General features: G+C 40.0%; 2 protein-coding genes across 12 annotated transcripts in view; one reads left to right on the top strand and one right to left on the bottom strand.

The window, feature by feature from the left end:
• Positions 1–340: 340 nt before the first annotated feature.
• synprb (synaptoporin b) lies at positions 341–4404 on the bottom strand. Its single transcript, XM_067240349.1, has 5 exons — positions 4381–4404; positions 2760–2884; positions 1168–1366; positions 806–997; positions 341–685 (listed from the first exon to the last, which is right to left on the bottom strand). The coding sequence occupies exons 1-5, from the start codon at positions 4402–4404 to the stop codon at positions 341–343; spliced, it is 885 nt and encodes a 294-aa protein (XP_067096450.1).
• Positions 4405–12345: 7941 nt separating this feature from the next.
• cadpsb (Ca2+-dependent activator protein for secretion b) overlaps positions 12346–23886 on the top strand; it is a 54645-nt gene continuing 43104 nt past the window's right edge. For 10 of the 11 annotated variants that reach the window (XM_067247933.1, XM_067247784.1, XM_067247857.1 and 7 more), the window contains exons 1-2: positions 12346–12681; positions 22919–23032. In XM_067247933.1, coding sequence (XP_067104034.1) covers positions 12346–12681; positions 22919–23032 — 450 coding nt within the window. The remainder of the gene's footprint in view (positions 12682–22918; positions 23033–23886) is intronic. The other variant, XM_067247481.1, reaches the window with a different exon arrangement.

The following is a 23886-nucleotide window of genomic DNA, read 5'->3' as shown; positions in this document are numbered from 1 at the left end:
CTGTAGACACATGTCTGCATGTCCATCCATTACATGAACTTGTATTGAATCCTTAAGAGCTCCTCTATCTTTAACCCATGGAATGTTCTTTCCATTTCTTATTTATCAACTTTTTTTAAATTATTCTCAGGTGTCTCCTTAGAGCTAATGTATTTTGCTCCAATGCCCTCAATTTTTTCTCTATTAATGGAAGGTACACAGGCGTTTACCTGCCCTTGTTGACATTTGCAAATCATTTTTACTTTGATTTGTTTGTTGTTCCATGAGACCATTGGACACACTTGTATATTTGAGTCACAAGTTAACATCACAGAGGCCAGCAGGCGAGAGAAAGATTCATCTAAATCTTATTTATCAATATAATAGGCCCTCTGGATGGGAGCTGATCATCTGGACTGTAGGTGATTGGTTGGCCTAGATGTGTCTGGGGTAAGCTGAGTGAGTGAGTGAAACTGCCTTGTCTAAATGGTGGTTGATGAAAACTTCCTTCTGGTTGGTCAAAGCTGGCTTGCCTATAGGGTTGATCAAAACTGCTCTCACTGTAAAGACGCTGCCGCATCTCACTGGCCCGTTTCCCTGAAGCACTCCTCGTAGGGTAACTCTGGCCTGTCTTATACCAGCCTGTCTCTTTGAAGACAAACCAGATATTGCCAGCCCAAAGAACAAAGTTGATGAAACCAAATACCTGGAGATTGAGCAAAAATGGTTTGGTTCAGTGAAAAATGTATAATTGGTCAATGCAGCACACTGCATACTAAATACTACTCATGCAACATTGGTGTCCACAGTCTTTTCAGTAACTCACCACAGATGTGTTGAGACTAGACCAGACAGGCTGCTGGGAAGTAACACACCGGTTGGCTTTGATTCTGCAGGCTGAGATGAGAGTAAGGGCCTGCGTGGGATCTGTGGCAGTCTTTACATCTGACAGAGCTTTTGCCCAGGCACAAGAGCTTACCAGCCACAGGAATGAGAATATCACTGTTACTATAAAATCCTATTGGAGGGATGAAGGAGCACAAAAAAGATCTTATGAGAAAAAAAGTTATGCAGTCATTCGAGATTCTGAGATAAAAAAGAATGTGTTTGAGAATACATACATTCGTTTTTGTTAAATCAATTTGATACATTATTAGGGCTGCTAATTGAGAATTTGTACAATCTTACCACAAATGGACCTCTATTGTTCTCCCTGTACTTGTTCTGGTAGAAGATGTATACGATTGTAGCAAGAAGAGAGTAAAGAAAGGCAAAGACAGCAATAATCACAAAGAACTGGGCTGATGCGGAGTAGTCACCTTCCAGGAAAAGAATCTCTTGCTTCTCCCCCTCACACGTAGGGGCTTTGAAATGCTCTTGTTGTAACCTAGGACATAGAATTGGTGCAGCAGACACAGCATGTACAGTACATCAGTAGAACATTATCTTATGTCTTATGAATATCTGCAGTTGTCAAACCTTGTAATGATTGGACAAAGTCATTTGTCCAATCAAGCTAACAGAAAGAAAATGTCCAAGAATATCTGTAAGATTTATGCAATGAAACTAATAATAATTGGCAGTTGTGAAGGGCACATGTTCTAATCTATTCAGGCCCCATCCCCTCCCAACAAACTAGAAAGCTGTCACTGTTTTCCATGATTTCATAGGGTTATCAGGCATATTTGATCAGCTATCTTCATATCCTAGAGACTTACCTGAACAATTTATTTCTGGTTAAAAAGGCTAATTTCACTGAAGCTATCTGAACTTGGCTTTAACAACCCTTTAGAAGACAATGGAGCACACAATACAATATACCAAATATCACAAGCACAGCTAAAGAAGAGTGTGGGAAACCCAGAGGGAAATGACTCTTTTAGATGCCCAGCTAAGAAATTGGTAGTAGTTTCTATTGACTGTTTTTGTTGTTCTGTGTTTTATTTTGGTTTTTAACTGTTGTAGGAACCCCTGTAAATGAGTCCTGGATCTCCACATGTCTGTAAAATAAACCCCTGGAGGAACTCTTCCTTGTCTGTGTTCCTCTATTCTGCTTCCAATCATCAGAATATGAGAAAAGCAAAACAATTTATGTCATAGAGCAATCATCAGTGAGTCACCTTAACCAGAATGGAGATGTAGAACATCCCCCATCAGTTACCTAAACCAACTACATCAACTGTATATTGAAGATGTGGTGAACTCACTGAACTCAAGAAAATAGACAAAGAAAATGGAACAACAACTATATAACCAAAGAAATAAAACACTCTCCAGGCATTGAAGATTCCATCTCAGAAATAACTTTTGCCGTCTAACTAAGAAGCACTGCAGTCTGGACAATACCATCAACCAGACTCTGATTCACCTTATCATCGAAATTCTCTGTGTACCTCCCCCCCTCCCACTTGTATGAAATAAGTTCCTCCCTCTTATATTAGATTGAACTGAATCCTCGGAGAGAGAGAGAGACAGAGAGAGAGGGACAGAGAGAGAGGGAGAGAGAGGGAGAGAGAGGGAGGGAGGGAGAGAGAGGGAGAGAGAGAGGGATAAATAGAATGAGGGGGTAGAAAGCATCTAGGGAAATAAGCATATTATATTCGGTCACAATCACAGTAATATCATCATCTACCATATTAAATGGAAGATGGCACTTAGAGTATTGTGTAAACTATTTCAGTGTTTGGCATGTTTAAGATATAGTGTGGGAATATAGGGGTTCAAAAACATTCTAACACTTTAATCTTTCAAATGCAAAATACCAAGAAAGCATATTTTACCTGAAAGGATAGGCAAAATGAATAGAGATGATGAGGTTGCTCTGCTTCCTGTCCACACAGTCTACTTTAACCTGCAGCTGACCACTGTATCCCCCACATGTTGCAAAGGCACAAATGGCAAAAATCTGAAGAAAATGAGACAACATCTATTACCAACCTCCACATACAAGGATAATGGAGCTTCAGCTCCACCTCCCCCTCTGCTGTCTACTCCTCAGAGGAGAGGACGCAACAATCAACACTCAAACAAGAAATGTTGAAAGATTAGAAGCACATGTCATCTCAATAACTTCACTCACAATAACTCAACTTCCTTTAACAACTGTGTTGTTAAAGGAAATGCAAAGTAACTAATTCATTTATCATGTGTTTTGTTCAAGGCAAAGATAAACTATTAGAAACAGAAGTCTGGTGAGTTGTCATCTGTCTCAGACAGGACTCTAGCACTAATCTCCCTCTGGTGTGCTTTTGGCACCTTGTGAACGTTGAAGAATCGGTCAATTTCAATCAGACCCTACACGCCTACACCCATTAAGTTGGAAGGAAAGGGAGAGTGAGATAGAGAGAGGGAAAGACAAATTCAATATTGCACCACATTAATAACTAGACTGATGTTCAAGGTTTGTGATCGATTTTTTAACAACAAAACAAATGAATTATTCAGAGATGGGAAGACTGCAAACAGAGAGCGTCCTACTGTGGGTTAGAGGGTGGGCACAGCACTACGGAGTGATTCAACCAAATGAAATGTTCTATACCCTCTCGACTACCCCACAGACTGTATACTGTGGAGGGATTTCATTTAACTTTACATATACATTATTCATTTTTATAAATTGTTGAATAAATGCAAAAACAATTAAGAAGATTTTGCGTTCATGTTACAGTAACTTCCATGTAACTTCAAAGCAACACCATAGTAACACCATTGTAGTTATGTAGGCACTTACAAGTAACCACTTTGTGGTTAGACTTTATTACAATGTAGCAATAAGAAATTACCCCAGTAACTCTGTTACAGTTTGGGGGAGGTTGAGATTTCCAGGGGTAAGAAGATGTTAACATTAATCTTGTTTTTGTAATGCAACATTTAACTGTCTCTTACAACAGCCATTTACCCTTTACACCCTTCCCACATACAGTGCCTTCTGACACTTTTGTAATAACCTATACCACTAACCTTTAATACCAATGTTCTCACATAGTAATGTTTATGTATTAACCATAGTTACAGTAATCTTACTGTAAAGTGTTGTAATTAATCTGCTCAACATCAAACATCATTTTTAACACTACACTTCTTACTGGGAATTTGCAGTCAGCGTCATATTACCTCTTGATAATAATGTGAAACATAATTTTGCATAGACGTTACTCATTGTCTTAACAGTGAATATACGTTAAAAGCAGATCTGAAAAAGTCTCTCTTTTTACAAACATCATAGATTCATAGATGTGAAATCTTTACAGCTGAAAACAAAGATGATTACAAACAAAAACTTGATATTCATTACACATCTCATACATGTAAAACAAAATAAATAAACAAAACAACCCAAACTCAAGTACCCAAATACTCTGAACAAAATGTGACTGATTATGTAATTAAAAAGTATCTTACCGGAGCAAATATGACCATACACATTTAAAAATCACAGTGTTCAAGTTGTGCTTCACAGAGTGCAAGCAGCTTCCTTCTCATACTGTAGCCTTTTCTCTGGTATAGACTGTGAACAGAAAGAGAGAGATGATTGCTTGAGGGAGGGAGTGCAGAACAGGGATGAATGGGAGGAGAAGTCAAGAGCCCTTTATAACTGCACTCCGCTCTTTGGGAACCTGTATCAGACGAGGATGAAGCTGTGAGGACTTTCTGATCAGATTGCCATCTGCTCCCCCAGAGAGTGAAAAGACTAAGTACACCATACCACACACACACACACAGAAGCCCACATCATACAATATATTAGTGTTTGTCATTATGACAGATTTAAGCTCTGCACATGTTGCAACTTTGAGGCTAGTTCATCACTAAACGTTATTAGGAGAAAGTCGTGAAAGCTGAGCAGGTTCAGGCACACAGAAACAGATTACAGACAGGAGCAGTCTAGACAATGGCAGACTCTGATTTACCTTTTAATCTAAAGTCTCCCCAACCTGTACGGATGGTTTATTTGTAAATTATTTTTTCCGGTGTTAGATGCATTAATACTTCAAACATGAAACATTTCATTTGACACAAAAGGCATTCAAGAATGATAAGCACTGTTATTAGAGTTGACAAATGAGCAGGGTCTCTGTTTGCCCCAGCTGGGTCATGGCCCTGCTGGGGGAAGAACACATGGTGAGGTCATAAATGCATAATACCATTCCTTTAATCTGGTTGTAAATATGGTAAGAAAACCGTACCACTACTTAATATAAATTGGCTTGCAAGATACAATTATTATACAAATATGCCATGTACATTCTTCACGCTATCCAACAGAGGAACAGATCGTTGAATTTCTCCAGCCAAATATGGTTATCATGGTAACATAAGTCTAAAAGTAGTCCAAAACATTTAGCGACTTTTCAACAAAATGTTACTTCATCAGTTTTCATCAACATACAGAATATGAAAGACTAGTTTTGAAACATGGAGATGAGCATGTCAGGGCTGTCTTTGTCATCAAGCATCGATCTGATCACATCAAATGTACCCTCTGCCTCCTTGTCAATCTGTAGCTCAGTCACTATGGTAACTCCAGAATGCTGAAGAAGATTCCATATAGGTAATTAACTGTGTACGAAACTGTGTAGTTTCAAGTTCAAGTTTATTGCCATTTGCCAATAAACTGAACCTGTAATACAAATTCCTAACTCATATGAGCTTGTACACTTATCAACAATAAATGTAAGATAAAGAATAATTTGATTAAATGAATTAAGTAGAAGAAATGTGTGGAGCTAAGCAGGACAAGACCTCACTCACCAGAAGTGACTGTGTGTTCCTGTGACTGTGTGTATGTGGAAGGGTGAAGTTTCCAGGTCTAACATGGTGTTACTAAAAGGCAACTGCAAATTCTGTCACCTAAACAAGATTTATAGCAAAATCCACATACCCATTGAGACCCCCACCCCCATATCACATTACTACATGTGTCATAATTCACACACCAAAACCATACTATCATATAATCAACCAGCATTTCCGATGTAATAACAGTGTTGTTAAATCAGACTTCATTCCAAATGTTCCAAATGAACTGATCTGTACCAAACAGAAGTATTATGCTGACCTCTCTTGGTGAAAGTGTGAAGTTCAGGTTAACTTTACTGTATACTATTTCTTTACTGTATACTATTTCTACTGTGCAGATTCATGTAGAAATAAGCAAGTATTCTGTTTTACCATCCATTTCTTTACAATCATTTTAAAGACATCTTTAACAATCTACTTTCTACAATGCAATAAACCTTTTATCTGCTCAGGAAAACACAGAAGCACATGCTGAAGATGCTGTAAACACTCTGGAGGAATACAATATCTGGTTATTATCGCTTTCCAAAGCATTCACTCAACCTTAGCAAATATGCAATAACAGCATCTACAAAGCAAATGAAGATGTCTTGTGCCTCAACACCCAAAACTTCTGCCGCTAGAAGTGCCAATTTCACTCACAGTTCTGAAAATAAAAGTAATGATCCTGGGTATCCACAGTGAGGCAGTAGAAAACCAACAAACAAACCTTAATAAAGCAATACATCATCTACATTTTCATTTAAAAAAGAAAAGTGTATGGTAATGAGCCATAAAAAAAAGTCTTAATAAGACATGTAAGGCATCAGTCTCTGAATATTAAAATAATAGAAATCCTTCAATGTCTAGGTATAGTTAGGTATAATTTAGGTGCAGTTTCATGGTAAACTGAAACATGACAGTTGGGCAATGACTGTGTAAAAAACAGAAGAGGCTATGAGAAGAGATTAGCTGTTTTTTATATTGTAGCAGATGTGAGGCCGCTCAATCAGCTGCTGAAGGACATAATGGCCCTCACTGAGCCTTGGAGGAAACCAGTCAATCAGTCTGGGAACATTTTAATACACTCACATGTCCAATTCCTCAGCCTAAAACCAAAGTCGAAACTACTAAATGTGAGGTACAGTAAATTTTTCCTGATATAGTAATTTGCAACATTGCCTGTAGCTAATGGGGTGTGACTTGATATAGTTGCAATTATAGTTTAGATGCAGGTCTCCAATGATCAATTATAAAAATAAAAAAAACTGTAAACGATGTATTGGTTTTTGAGAAATCTGACAAATAATTCTTCAGTTAACACGTCAATGTCTTTTTAATCACATACAGAATTAATTGTTAAAATATTTCCAGAAAAGAACATCTCAGGGTAAACACTGCCAATAGAACTATAGCTTCGGTACATAAGCTCCGGTAATGTACATTTTTGTTTGCAAAATCACTCAAAAGAATGGAAATTAAAATCACCACCACTGCCCTAACTCAACTGATGTACAAACAGTGTCATTCAGTTTTCAATTTTCTGGTAATACAATACAGTAACAGACAACATTTAAGTCTATTATTTTAAAATACCATAATGCCTGAGACCATTTCATTTCCAATCAAAAGTTATTTCTATTTTTCTAATTATAAAATGGGTGACTTCACATGGTATGGACAAATCTTGCCCTCTCAGAAGAGCACAACCCTTTGAATGTTTAACCAGGAGTGGGCGCTGTTCAGCCACAATAAGCGACTGCACTGTGCACTGTAATGGAGCAATAGTGAAATGTTCTACTTCCTCACTACAAAACAGGACTGCACACCAGTCAGTTCCCACTATTTCTTTCTCTGCTTCTACCTCTCAGTATGTTTTCTGACTTTCATTTTTTTCTCCCTCTTGCTGCTTTTGGCACACTCACTGCCTTCGACTCATGTCTCAGACTTACAGGACAAGAAAAGCACCCTGTCCATTATTTTGTTTTAGATTGTAGTGGTATGACAGCATACTCCGGTGGATGAGCATGTGTTGCTGTATGGGTCTGACAGCATGGAAAGGTTTGTTTTCCACCTAGCAGAAGTGGGGAGACTGCAGCTACTAGCTGCATTATTAATGGTTATCTTTCAGACACCATCTCCGGTCCCTACCTTGAAACTGGGGAATGGAGGAGGCCTGCACAAATCTGCCAGTTTCCACAAACCCTCCACCCAAAACAGAACCGCCATGGCTCCGCAGTCTGAAGACAGACAACAACAATGATGTACCAAAGTTAAAATGCCTTTCTAACTTCTTACAGAACACCAGCCCAGAGCCTTGGGCTAGATGGGACTCTATTCAAAGCCAGCCTTCAGGCTCAGAATGGGACTGGTGGGGAGGCAGCTTGAGGCATTTGAGCTTCCATATTAAAAGGAAGAGGATTCCCACAACATGTCTTTGAAGTAATTTTCTGAAATGTAATGTTATAAACACAAAACAAAAAGAGAAAGCAAAGGACGAATGTGCAGCGAATGTATTTGGACCTGGAACTTTTTGTTTAGAAAGGGAAGCAAATGAGTTGAAGGATGATGTGTCCTCCTCTAGACCACTTCAAAGGCAACACATGATTAACAAAGAGAAAGAAGGAATACAGTGCTGTATGATTTGAATTTGAATAAACAATCACTCAGAGCCCTTGGGTCACAAAGCAAAGAGACACAATAAATTATCTAATAATAAAGCAATGAGTGGATACCATATTTAAATAAACTCTCTTGACAATTCCATTTTAAAGTTCAGATGTCAGATCTGTTCAACCCTGAAATCCATCACTTTGATCAAAAGGTCAATGTATCATTTAAAGATACATGTTACAGCTCAATCAGCACTTGTGTGGACATGTTTTTGTCTAACAAGCTGGTGTTCATTTGGTCTGGTGCAGTGTTTTGTGAATTGTCTGTTCACCATGAGATGGATGCACTCCACAAGCAAGTTACTGTACTGTAGTGCTGCTGACACTGACCTTATTCCATCAATCTCACATTAAAACACTCCCAGCATTTAAATATTTCAAATAGCTCTTCAGCTACCTCTGCAGACTTTCAGTTCATGGTGAATCACTCTACACTATAGTATCAGCCATCCTAGACTATAGCGCACTCTTCTTGAAACCTCACACCCAATCACAGACAGCTGTTTGCATGAAGACGTTGAGGAAACTGTAATTTTACAGGCTGATGGACCCATCCATTAGGCTGAATCTGGGAATCAAATGTATATTCAACATTATGGTGTGCTCTTTGTTGGGGAAGAATCACATGTGGAAGAAAACAAAACAATTGTTCCCCTCTTACCTCTTGCTCAACACAGACAGTTATGGGGAAATAGTCAGTTGGTACGATTTCTATTTTCAACATCTGGTGAGATTAAAAGTAATGATAAACAATTCACAAATATTAATGTTTACTAAAAATTAAAGAAAAAACACACTTAATTCTGCATGGCCTTCAGAATCATACTACTTTCACATAGACTGTGCCTTCTACTGTAATCTATCATGTAATGTTTACTTGACCATCTACTGTAGTATATCATAGAATTTTTACTAGCAGTCTCTGATGAGCATCTGAAGCAGTGTGAGAATAAAATTCCCGCTAAATTCCACTCCCGCTCTGAATCTTAGGGCATGAATATGTAAATTAGGGTTGTTCCAGTGATTGATTACCAGTAAAGCACGGTTTTAAAAAATGACTCAATTAACTGCATATAGAAATGGAAGGCAATTTAAAAAAAATGAAAATGAAACACTGCGAACATCTTAATAACAAGGCTTATTGTAAGCCTTACAGCAACATAAGAAATGCAAACCTGAAGTATTAGGAGAAAGTGTCAAAGGAAACTCTGTGGTGAGTGTGTGCATGTTTTCATGAAGGGCGAGATAGGATTGCCTTTATCTTACATCTGCTGCTTCCAAGAGAGGACATGATGTCAAGACGACATCCTGCCCTTAACAGCACTCTAGGGAGTGGGTCCAGAGGAGAGGAGGAACCACATGAATTTCACTTCAACCTTTCCCATCCCCAAACCTCAGTTCCCACAAGGATACAACAGGTATATAATATAAATTCAAAGAGGTGCCATTGTTGTGGAATGCAATTGTAGTCTATATAAAGTATTTAGTATATAAACCAACGTAGGCATTTAAGAAACTATAGTACACATTAATTGTACATTAAAACAACATTATGACATTCGTTGTGAACACTTAAATAAAGATAAATCATCTATAAAATCAAGGTAAAAATAAATAAATCATGATTAACTGCTAATCCATAAATGAATACAAGTATACTACTACATTTACTCAATATGTTCCCAATGCATTACACCAGATACAGATAGTCTGTGTTACTATAATTACTTACCAAATATATCCAATATGTGTTTTTAATTACAACACCATGCGCAAGGTATTCTTTGTTACTTTCAGTATACTTTGAAGTTCATCAACATTTAAGTACACACACTTACGTTGAAGCTGCAAGACCAGAGAAGAGAACATAATTAAATAATTAATGGTTAAAATGCTGAGAGTTGTTCTGCTAAGCATGCCAGTGCTAGACCTCCCAATGGGGTACAGGCAGTGACCCGGAGTAGAGGTAGTTAACCTACGGCTTTCAACAAAGCATATACGTATTTATCGAGGAGGAAAAGTATGATTGAAGGGCCATCTTCCTTTTCTCATTCTTGCTCTATTGTTGAGATCAATCTGGCATGATCTCTTAGCCATTAAATTAATGTTACAACGGTCAATTTAACAAGCACCGCTACCAGACTGCAATAAAATATATATTGTATGCTGATATGCTGCCTTATATAGCAGAGCATCTGGCACTCAAGTCAGGGCCAGTGGGGTTTCTTATTTTTAGTCTAAGTGCAGAGACTTCAGTGTGCTTGTAACCCCTGTGGCTTGATAACACTCCCCCAGTGAATGTGTCTTCAGAGAGAGATGAAGGTGCAGTGACTTCACTGAAGGGTGCACAGCTCCACTGAGATAGAACCACCAGCACCCATCCTGTACACGGAGGGAGGTCTCTCTCTGATCCTCTCTCATTTAGGTTCCTCTTCAAAATTCTGAGCTCTTGTAGTGGGTGTTATATAACTTTATGAAGTGATTATGCACATGCAACATTCTAAACGTGGAAAATGATATACTATTGTGTTGAGATTCTAGGCCAATTCTGTAATGCTCTTCAACATTTCCCACTGTGCAAACATGCTTGTTTTGCCTGTGGATGGATTGCGTTTAAGCAAAGCTTAATTCATAAAAAAAAGATGTAATATTAAAATTGTTCAATTAATCAAAGTCAACCACCAGGTTAATCTAAATTATTAATACTCCATTCATTTTTCATAACCCCCCCTTTGTATAAAGTTTGTATCAAGAGCAGTTCAGAAATTTTAGAAAGTCCTCTAACCGGGGCACGGTAAATATCAGCGACCATGCGAAAGCCAAAAAAAAGCTTCATGTCATATAATATGTTGGATTCATGTTGTTTTTATGTTTAAGCCAAAATAGATGCATATTATTTCCACTAGTAGGGCACCCTAGAGGGCACTGCATCATGTTTTCTCCACTGGTAAGGCTCCCTAGAATGGACTTCATCACATTTGCTTGCAAACTGGGCCACCGTACAGGACCCTCTATCATGTTTAATTTACCATAGGGGCATCCAAAAAGGCTCTTTTGCTGCTAGCGTGAGGGCACAAGTGGGGGTTAGTTGCCCCCCCCCCTCTCCCTGAGTCCACCACTGGCAATCAAATGTACAAATGTGTTTGTTAAGTGAACGTGTTCTGCATAATTAATCCATATTCAGTGTTTTGTAGTTCTGTTGTGCAAGTCTGGTTTGTTTTGGATTGTTGAGGCAAAACTGATGCTATTTTGGGAATATGTGACCTAAGTATATCTACGTTGGAGATAAACGTTCCCACACTATTTTAACAAGTAAAAAGCAACGAGTTAATGGTGAACAACTACTGTACATATTTCATTTGGATTTATGAATGTGATGGGGCTATGTGAAAACAAACATGATTCTTATGATAGGTTGAATACAGTGCTGTCCCTCACAAACGTAAATAGGTTAAAACCTTCGATTAAGACCTTGACACCAGTGTGCGGATTCAGGACCAAGGCTAGTTCCTGGCGCCTGTGTTGCTGCGCGCGGACTGCAAGGCAGGAAGAGGCCATCACTGGCGCTTTTCATTGAAGGAGCAGCTTTCACTCAACTGTACCCCTCCCCCTCGCTCTACCCCTTCTACCTCCTTGCACATCTACGACGGTGACTGGCGAGTTAAAATACAGAAAACACGTAAGCATTGACGAGTGCAGGCGGAGACTGTGTCTTTGCGCGCAGCATCACGGATTTCTCAGAGCATCAGACGTAGCCTATTCTCTGCATCACGTAGAAAACCGTATAGAATTAAGATAACGTTTCGGAACGAGGGTCAAGTTATTCAGAATCGACCTTTTAGAAAGGACATTTTGGCTGAATTCCTTACACATCGACCAATTTCAGTCAGTTACCTTCATCCTCTTTAGGGACAAGATGTTGGATCCATCGTCCAGCGAGGAGGAATCGGATGGGATAGTGGAGGAGGAAAGCAAGGAGGTGATGGCACCCCAGGCCGGATCCCGCATATCTCCAAGCAGGACCAGCGAGAGCTCTGGCGGACTGGCGCCGAGCAGCAGTCGCAGCAGCGCCCGACCGACTAGTCCCAGTCCGTCGGCTGCCAGTGAGCAGGAAAAACAGGAGGTGGAGAATTTGCAAAGGGAGGAAGAGGAGCGTAAAAAGAAGCTCCAGCTTTATGTCTTTGTAATGCGGTGCGTCGCCTATCCATTCAATGCAAAACAGCCCACTGACATGGCACGGCGACAACAGAAGGTAAGGCCACCGTGGAATGACACAGAAATCACCACATGCCAAACGATTTTTTTTTATCAGTGTGATGCATTCACTGAGGACCTAAATAGCCTACTGTCCCATATCATGAACATTTACCCAATACCTCAGTCATAGTAATTAGACTGAGAACTTTCGAAAATGCAGGTTGGGTCATTAATTGATTAGGCTACAGAATATAAAAGCAGATTGGAATGAAATCGGCCACTCATACACGAGGCATCAATGATCTGAGGTCTGTAGCCTATATTGAGGGGACCATGGCACTGCAGAGGTCTGTCAAACAGACAACATTAGATTATTTTATAAGCATAAATAAACCATCACCTGAAATAGTCTGACAGGACTGTTAGGTGGGACAGCCAGGCCAAAATACATCTAGTCTGAAAGGATCGATAGACATCATCAAAAACTGTGTAGCCGTTTGTGTAGCCGTTTGAGACCCTCCGTAGTCATGTGACTTGCTAATGTTCAGTGGACTGAAGGATCAGTGTGCGTCTAATCTTAGCGGATGCATGCAATTGTAGCTCATTTGCGCCATCACTTGCCCCGTCGATTCGTTTTCTCAAGGTGACTTTTATACTAGAAGCAGACGTCGGAGCACTATGTCTGGAGTTGTAGTTGATATGGTGTTTGTAGGCTACAGCCTGCACACCACAACTCTACACATCTAAACTGCGGTGCCCAATCAACTCATTTTATTGCCTATTATGAAGGCCTACAATCGTTACATTACATTTAGGTTGATGATGCTTGATGGATCTAGTTAATTCTTTTGTCATAGTTACTTCTTTTTAGTCAAAGACGATGCAATCTTTCAACATAGCCAACTGTATTTTGCCGATGACAATTATTACTTGCTGCAACAGCCGACACCTGCAGGCCCGCTGTCCTCTATCATAAACCTCACTTGCATCAGGCCTACTTGAATAGATTAAGCTCTATCACAAATCATTGCGAATCAGGTGTGGTCCACACAACTGTTTAAGCTTGCTGTATTCTGAATTCTAAGTGTCAAGGTTGTAATGTATTTTCGTTTTAAAATAAGCTTATTTGTCAAATACATTTTTAGACCAGTTAGGTTTTTTAATTCCGTAATGAAGATTGTATTTCATCACTTCAATTCACAGGCCTGGAACTTATTTTAGGAATGTATAGCCTACTGCAGACGGTTGGTCAAGTAACTCTTTGTCAAACTAATTTAACTGTATCCTAAACTTCAGCATACACATTTACATAAAATACATAAAATGCCTTAACAAATAACACACAATTTGTGGAGATAGAATGTAGGTATTGGAAGAATATGCTAGTGAAACCAGTATAATTTCCAATCAAATGTTTGATAGAGGCTAGAGGGTATTCAGCTACTATGACTAAACATTGACTGCAGACAGTACACTGTTTGTATAAGCCTCTGCTGTTGCAACCCCATAAGAAGTCCATCTCATTTGCCACAATTCCTCATAATTATTGACCAGAATTTTTTTTTTTTACAGCCTATAGCTCTTGACTTGTTATAGATTAGTCACAGAAATATGATGAAAGCATTTCTGTAATGAAAGGACTTGAAAGCCCTCTGTGTAGCTTGTGGAGCGGCACCATGATAATCCGTTATTAGGAGCTTTGGCACCCAAACAGCAGTGACTGGGCTATCACTGTGAAACAGGCATAGGCAACCCAGTGTCCAAGCTGGGCTGCTGCTCCTGGAAGTGCAGTGCTGTGACCCTATTAAGACAACCACAATAGGGCAATTAAAGACTGCCTGTTCTTTTTTGTAAGATGAAAACAAGTTTTACGTAATGTTCATTTGGTCATAACTTTTTGTCCAGCTAAGGGAGAAAGTGATGATGCTGTAATTCACAGTACTTGCTAATGTCATTTACTTCTTTGTTGAATATGTTTCATGATTGCAGTTATTTTTTCTTTTGTGCATATTATGTATTAGGACACCTTTTATAAAAGTATATACCAACAGCCCCCTTGACATGGTCTTGGCCCTAAAGAGAATGTTAATGGTTGAATGAATTATGTACATAAAACCTGTGAGTGCTCAGATCTCCCAAGGCCCAGTCAACCCATCTGTCAGGTTGGGTGGTGGGGTGATGAGCCCAGCACCACTATTCCAGCACTGCACTCCCCTCCTCTGCTGCCCTGTGACGCCACTCAGCTGCTGGAGAACAGAATTTCATGATTTCATTGTGAACCCGATTTAGACGCAAATCAGTGCATGGATGAAGTTAGTGCTCCTGTAATGTAGTAGATCTAGCAATTTGGTCCTCCCTCAGTTGCCTGCACAGGTCTGGGAAAACCGTTGAAAAAGTGGAACCTCTTTGTACCTTCACATTCTGTTGGGTGATGAGAACCATTGTGTTTGTTAAAGGGACTAGAGACATAGGACATAGGCACAGAGGAACTGCAGTTATCCACATGACCTCCACTCAATGTCCACTGAGCTGAGGAAAAGACAAATGATTAATGCCATTATAAAGTCATTTCACACCCATAGTTAGGATGAAAATGAGAGACAGTGGGATGAAAACATTATGAAGATGGAGGCATGTAGTCCACTTATTTAAAGACAGGAGGATTGATATTGACACGAGAAACATATCACATAATTCAAAGGTCTGGAAAAATCAGGGACAGGGAAAATAATTTTTCTTTGCAGAACAGACTTTAATGTACAGGTGTACGGTAGTCTAGGATAGGTCAGTATACTACAGAATACGGTAGCTGCACTGAACTGTATGTTTCAACTCAACCAATAAGTGACACAGCAGTATCATCAGTAATCATACCCTAATAATATGGATTGTCTTTGGAAATGAAGAGAGCAGACATGGATTGTGTACAGGCCATCGAAGAGATAACTCGGTAGTCTATTAGGTGAGAAGAAACAGATAGTTGAGATGGGAATTCTTTTTGTCAAGGTTACACTGGAAGCGGGGAGGTTAATATGTGCTCTGTGGCTATGGATAATGAAGAGCTCACACTCTCCTAACAGCAGGACAAAGGTAGTGAAGGACATTCAGCTAAATGTTATGAGATCCATAATGCTGTCTAGTGTTGCCAAGGTTGTGTTTAGGTCAAGTAGTATGACAAACAGTAGTGTCAGATGGGTTACAGCAGTCATATAATCCTGGAAAGACAACAGTATATGGTAAAGTGTTTACAGTAAATAGGGAAACGTCTTAAACAAAACAAAAAGAGGTGTTATTCAGAGCCAGTAAGTACATACATAGTACATATTAGATGGTGAGTGGTCATTGTGCTGATCCTGTATAAACTTTAAATCTGGATATATAATGTACTTGGCCAGTATGCTTTTAAGACACATGCATAGTGTATGAAAGCTTACCAGAAATAACCATGCCTTGTTTTTATTAAAACTGTCATGGTGCCATGTATGCATTGCTCATTCAGCCTTATTTCCAGACCACGATTGCTTAAGGACTGGTGGACCATGCAAGCAGCCAATGAAAGTTACATGACACACTGGGATTGACAAGTCATTCATAATTGAAGCCCCCAGGCTGAGAGGACCAAGCACACATGCCCCATTCTATAGTTTAGATCACCTCTAAAACATAATGATTTCAACATCCATACCAGTTACATATCTCTGTTAGCGATGTTGCAGTTAGACCATGTAGCTCTAAACTCATCACAGACACATTTGAAAATAGAACATTTCCATTGGGCTTTATAGCAAACAGTGCTTTGAAACACAATGTAGTGCAAAGAAAATGAACAAAGACTATTTCTCAATTGATGTATTATGTGATTGATTAAAAAAATGGGATATGTCTAGAAGGTGGTTTTCATGACTGTGCTATAAATGGACATATCATGTGTTTAGAATGCATACAAACACTTTTTTTCACTAGCAAGCCTGTTTTTACCTTTGTCTGTCTGTGATTCAGTGTATGTGTCTTTGTATTTACAGTATTTTCATAATTCACTGGTGCTCCAGCTGCCCTGTTTCATAACAATGTTGGATATGGCTGACGTAATTCATAACAATAAGATGTTCTGCAGCATGGTAATTAAACACTAACCTATGTGTCTGTTTGAGCCCAATAAACCCTTGTAAACGTCAGCTGTCCAAAAACCGACAGGTCAATTAGAGAAGATGAATGGTAACCGCCTACGATTTTCGTTCTTCCCAACAATAGAGACCTTACTGTACATATTGAACTAGCTATCATTGAGGGAGAGAGCACACACAAAGCACAACCGGACCCTTTTGTCTGCGAGAGTATGCAGAACTTGAGGAGTGCCTTCTGATTTGAAGGCCATTAACTGTAAATCCGTATGTGCCTAGCTTGACTTGTCCTTGTGTATTTGACGTTACATTCTTGCCTGCTCCAGTGAAGTCTGTTCTCTTACATGATATACTTTTTAAAACTTCCCCATGTCTTCAAACCACCTGACCACACCCCTCGAAATTCTGACGGAAGACCATTAATCCGTTTGAGGCCATTTTTCCACACAATGTGCACTCCTCAGTAGTGATTCAGTAGCATTTAATATATGTTAGCTGTTTATATTTAATCTCATAAAAAGTCTTAAATTTCTGGTAAATGACCTCCAACAAAATGCAGGTGTGTTGCGGAGGTGTAGGAGGAAGCGTGAGATGGAAGACTGTTACATAAGGAGAACTGGGATAGACGGAATGTGAGCCAGCCAACATGAGATGGGATTGGACAATGAACAGTCTCATCACCCAGTAGGGACAAAAGCATGAGCTCATGAAAATCATTACCACAATTCCCAGCTGCACCCTTGCAACAGTACCTCACCCTCCTGCACCTCTTACCTCACCCTCTTGCCCCTCCTCCTGTCCCTGAAGCATCCCGAGACAACAACAGCAACGTACCGCAGAGCAGCTCGGGTCCTCTAGGAGCTATGTGGGCTACAGAGAGACACTCAATACAACCCTGTTATCCTGCTACCCCCTCCACACACACACATTACCCACCTTTCACAGCTCCACCACGAACAGTGACCTTGTCATCTTGACCTTCTGTCTTCCTCTGAGGGAAAAACGGCAATCAAGGCCCAGTCTCGCTCAGTAGGATTGGCATTAAAAAAGATTTGCCACATTTATTCTCAGATTAAGGTACATTTATCTGAGCACTCGTTTGTTTGCTTATATGCAATCCTTGTTTCACGTTTAGATTTTTGCTGGATGTACAGTATGTGACAGAATGTTGTCTGTGATGCAAGCGTTTTGAAGTGCAACATGATCTTCCTTAAATCTGACAAACACATGAGGGGATTGCTTATCTTCCTCTTTGTTTTCCTTCAGAGTGAAAGAGAGAAAGAAAGAGAAGGAGGGTGGGGGGCAAGGGAACAGGGGTGTCCCCAGGAGAGGATTGGTTTGTCTCCGTGATGAGTGTAACCTGATGTCTCGTCACAGACTGTTATAGCCAGTGGTGGCCATGCTCAGTCAGATTGTATTCTAGCCCATCCAAGCTTTGCTTCACTGCCTTTAAGCTGCTGCTACCATGGACTGCCGACATCTTGCCATTAATCTTCATACAACGTTAAAATGCCCATATTGCTACTGCGTAGGTATACTTTTGATTTACAACAAATTCAGATTTGCCAGGTCAGAGGTAACATGAAACAGGGTTTGATCCACTGTAAATATGATATGATTATAATATATTATCATACTGTGATTGATAACTAACATGGGGACCTGAGCAAAGCTCAGCACATAAAGAGAGTGCAGCTGAATCTTTTAAGAGACCCAGGAATGAAACCAGCTCAGACTAGCAGCAGCTTCGTGGGCGCTCTGAATCTGGGATGAAGACAGGGAGGAGGAGGGTGGGGGAAGGTGGAGCTGAACATTGTGTTCCTCTACAGAGCAGCCCTACAGCTTGAGAGTTTGACAGGAGCTTGGAGTTTGGGATAGAGACAGTTGCCCCTATTTTCCTCCCTGTACTTTCTGCTGTCTCTGTAGACAGGGAATACGACACTCCAACTCTATCCAAGTTATTAAGACGTGTATGTGTGTATCTTTGCATGTTGTGTGTAGGTGTGTGTGTGTCAGGCTGGGTGCATCTGTGAGTTTCTGACTGCTGTGCCTCTGTGTTTGCTTCTGGCCACAGCGAGTGTGTGTCGGTGTGTGACTATCGGTGAGCGCTAGCTACTGTTCCTGTTTGTTGTTTACTTAGAGGGTGGCTGCTGCTGCTGTCATCTGGATTCATGACAGAAATGTGTTTTGTCTGACTGGAGGTTACTTTCTCTCATCACGTCCTCATAAAATATAGATGGGATTATTGAAAAATTATGTACCCCCAAGCACAATATCTTATTTTGGCCACCTTCAACAAACAGCAGACTTTGCTTTCTGTATTGTAGCTACTACTCATTGGATAATATGGTGTTTTGTATTTCATCTTACGCCTTTTTAAAAGTACCTTCAAGCTGAATCTGACCAAATTTGCTGTCTGCAGTATTGGTTACCTAAACTGAAGATTGTTATGGACAGTGATGATGACTGTAATACTGACTGCAAGTGAAACACCAGGCTGACATTTAGACAATCTGCCTTGGAACAGCATGATGGATGTGTGTAAGACATAGGTATGATGTGTGTGAAGTGTCTGTGACATGTGTAATGTGTGTGACGTGTGTGCGTGCAGTCAGAGTGTTTGTGTGCCTGTATTTCAAGTACACATTCCTGATGAACAGTTCTTATCTTTCGTAAATGAGTTCAGTATTCCAATATTGGTTGATTGCATACTCAAAGTAATGTTGACAGTTTATGTTAGAAGTGGAGCTTCAGTCGCCAAGATGAGTCATAAGATGTGTTTCAACACCCTCAAAATAACACTGCATAAATTAGTTTAATATGGCTTCTGACGCTTGACACAGTGTGAAGTACTAAATGCACGGCCATTTTAGAAGTTACACTCTGAAGTGTACTCACATCCTCTTGACATTGTGCATCTTCATGTTGCTTCCCTTCTACAAATGATGAGTATCCAGCAGGAGGGTTTACTGTGTGGGGCTTGCAAGGGCCTCATCAAGCAATATTGCGACACCATTCACGCTACTACAGTATGTAGACAAGGATCAAGCACACACACACAATACACACACACACACGCACACACACTGGTGCCCTACTGGCCAGCTGCTTAAAAATAGGTTACCACAGTAGGGGTTGCTCCTACCCATCTACACTGAAAAGCACAAATTTACCTTAATCTTGCTAAGATAATAAAAACAAAAATAGGAGATATTCTAAATGGTTCAAAGATACAGTATCACAAAATAGCTTTTAACATTATGTAAATGTAGCTTTTTTCTCTGTATTTCTACTGTATACTGTGTGTTTGTGTAATGTGTGTGTACTGTATACTGTGTGTTTGTGTAATGTGTATGTGTGTGTGTCCCTCTTGTGTTGACATGTTGAGGGTGATTAATGTCACCGCCCACTTTATTGCGTGTCAATGAATCACCGTGTTACAGTGCAATCTTGATAAGAGCCGGGTGAGAAAGAATCGATAGGAGCTAGGCTGGATTACACGACATGGGGGTATGGGAACACTGATGAAAATGGAGCTATTTTTTAATCTATCACTAGATTTACTTATTTTAAGGGTTCTCCAATTAATGATAGGAAAGAAGGGTTTTTAACTGCATAGCTGCTGATCCACAGTGTACTGTTTTGGAGCACTGTTGGGTTTGTTCTTCTCTCTGCACATTCCCCTGTACATGTCTGTTGTCCTGCTGTGCTGTCAGCATCACAGCACACACACAGACAAACTAGCCCCTTCACACACACACACACACACACACACACACACACACACACACACACACACACACACACACACACACACACACACACACCAGCCCCTTAACACAGACACAGAGTATGCAGGAGCATCACATCAAGTCACACAAAAGCACAGTACAAAACTGTCAGCATAAACAAAAGGTATTATTAGCTTTGACCTTTAAGGGTCTTCCGATGAAAACACAAATTGTTTGCCAGAGTCTGCATGACGGTCACTGTATTACTTTAGGTTAGATGATATCCCAAAAGTACTAGACACCTTAGATATCTAAGGTGTCATCTACAATACATGCTTTTAATAAAACCTGTAATTACTTTAAGGCTACCCATTGATATTTCCACAAGGTATATGTACTACCATGTACAGTTGCATGTTGCCTGGTCATTGACTGACCAACATCAGGTGGACTTGTGTATTGATTTTGTTCAAAGAAACACAATTGCTCTAAATTCAATTGTATTTTTTCCATAACCCTTCATGGAATTAAGTGCCACATGGACCCCAATGCAAGACAATAACATTGGACATTGATTGACTCTGAGGCTCAGCTCTGTAATGGAAGCAGCTAATACTTAATAATAAACTGTCTGCGTGTATCAAGGATGCTATCTGGGACTTAAGTTTCAGACTAGTGGCAGATATGCCAGTTTTGCCTCTGGATATTTCTGTCAGTTTCCTTTAAGTCTTTTAGTCTCCCTCGGTGAAACCCAAGATCCCCCACCACACCCTACCACACCCCACTATTTTAAAGTTGGTCTGAAATGTGGTATGTTGAATCAGTGTAGTCTGGATGTATTGTGTAAATGTTATGTAAGTGTTGAACATGTAAGCGTTAATTATGATAAGAGCCAATAAAAGCAGATTGTCAAGCGTAGCTGCCAATAAGAGGTGTGTTCTGCATTCATCCTCTGAGAGGACGCACCCTTAATGCCAGAGAGGACAGCGAAGGACGACTGTGATAGCTGCACTCTCCCCGTGTCTCAGTAGAACTGACTAATTTGCATAGCGGTTTGAATATTAACATAGTGACGCCTTAGGTCGGTCCTTGAACACTGCAATCAATTAGAATACAGCAGGCACCAGTCAGAATGGTCTCAATGTTCTGCTGTTGAAGCTGCTAGAATGAAGCCAAAAAATAAAAGCCGAGGTCAAATCTAAAGTATTGATCGTAGTCTGATGTCTCTTCTTCTGGTTCGCTTCCCTCTGTTAGAAGTTGTCAGAGCAGAGATTTGGGTTTGAGGCAGAATACTCCCTAAAGATGAAGAGGTTGTCTGAGTAGACAGAGCTACCGAGCAAGGAGGGATTTTGTTGTGTGCTGGGCGTTGATGACAGTTTGTGATTTTGGTGTGTGTATCTCTTCAAGGACAGCAGAAAAAGAGTGAGGATGTCAGTGTCACCTAATCTGTAGCAAATTGCTTGTAGCTATGTGTGTTTTTGTGCATATGCATGTATGCTTGTAGATGTGTGAGCTTTCATCTTTGTAGAGAGCAAAACTCACTGGGTGTCTCCTCTTTGCTTCTCTTGTAAATTGTGGGTTCCGGGTCTGCACTGAGAGGTGGGGAAATATTGCCATGGACACACAGATGGTGTTGAAAGCCTCACAGGCACAAAATACGAGGCAGTTTTGTCCCTACTCCCTCCCACACCGAAGTCTGGCACTCAGTTAAAATGCAGCCCTGCTGAACGCATACTGGGTCATACATACATGGTACTGTAATCATGGACATGATCTCTACATGTTAGCACACTGGCTCTGAGTTATAAGGTCTAAGATGGTCTGTTCAGTAATCATGCTGTTACCCTAGTGGTGTCAGGGAATGTTTGTCCTCTGCGTCTTTCATCTTGACCTGTGAACATGCAGCTTATGCAACTATATAACATATACAAAATAATAACTGAGGTGAAAAAGTGAATTATTTCTTGAAAAGTATGATTACTGGGATGCCTGCAGAGAACATATTACGAATTTTAAATGTAGACTTTGATTTAATGTTTGAATAAAATATATGCTGTTCATTGCTCATTAATGAAAGCATGTCAAATACATATTCAAATGTATGTGTATGGGATGTGTAAGGAAAAGTATGATTAGATTATCAAACATAAGTTTATATGATTCGTTTTACCATTTCCAGTCAGTCCATTAGGTCTTCACAATGAATACTAATGGTCCTTTACATGATCCCACAAATATCTTGTTGTAGTTTTAGCCCAAAGCATAGACAAAACAGAAATACAATATTTTTGCCAGACAGTGACCACTACGGAGTCTTATATTTGGAACAACTGTACACAGTACATAGCTATTTTTATTGATTAGAACCATGGTTATGAGTCTTTGCTTCTCTCCATGGCTGTGCCTTTGAAGTGTCCTCTGCGTGTCCTTGCCTCCACAGATAACCAAGCAGCAACTGGAGCAGACCAAGGGCCGCTTCCAGGCCTTCCTCAATGGGGACACTCAGATTGTGGCTGATGAGGCTTTCATCAATGCTGTTCAGAGCTACTACGAGGTAACCTTCCGCTTCTAACGTCATTTTTTCATTATGACTCTGCCAGCAAAATGACATGCAATAATGTGTTAACTTAACCCTGCACAGCAATGTCAGCCTAGGTTCTTTACAGATGCGTAATCGGACTGTTGGACCTGTGTCCTCTTCTACAAAACTCATCTTCACATGTCTATAATAGATGGTCATGTAGTGGTGTTATGTTTCTCATGTGAAATGCACTAGATAGCCTTAGCAGAAAATCTGATACCAAGCCTGATTAGTTATCGTTTCAAGATGTAACTTAATTAGCATAGAGATGAGAGTAATAAAAAGGCCCTCCAGCGCGGCCTCATGAGACATAGAACATCTCTATAAATCTAAAAGAGCAGCAGTTGAGATACAAATAGGCGATAGATCCAGCCCACTCACAGAGCGGGCTTACCGGTCTCTCACAGGTTATGAGGGGAAGCTGCTGGTGGATGAAATGCAGTGTTATGTACTCATGTATTCACCAGATGGAATATGACTCAGTGTTGAAAGCAAGGCACAGACATTGTTCAAATATAACGGTTCAAACCACAATCAGAAGTAATCCCTCATACCCTATAGAGAAAGTATATGCATCTCTGTGTGATGTATGATGTGTAAAATCAAAAGAATAGCCGCTACTGCATCTTGAGAGGGCCTGAAAAGCCAAACCAATCAATTCGAAAATTAGGTCATTGCATTTAATTATACAAAATGGCACCTCCATTGAAATAGTGTGGGGAGGTATTATTATACACATAATGGATGATGACAGGTTACTTTGTCTGTAGGCTTTAGACTAAAAACTCACAAACAGACGTTTGCTCTCTGTGTCATACAACCTTGAA

This window comes from Osmerus mordax, chromosome 1 (genome assembly GCF_038355195.1).
Source record: "Osmerus mordax isolate fOsmMor3 chromosome 1, fOsmMor3.pri, whole genome shotgun sequence".
NCBI lineage: Eukaryota > Metazoa > Chordata > Actinopteri > Osmeriformes > Osmeridae > Osmerus > Osmerus mordax.
Note: the sequence above shows the minus strand (reverse complement) of the source record. Positions and strands in the feature narration are given on the sequence as shown.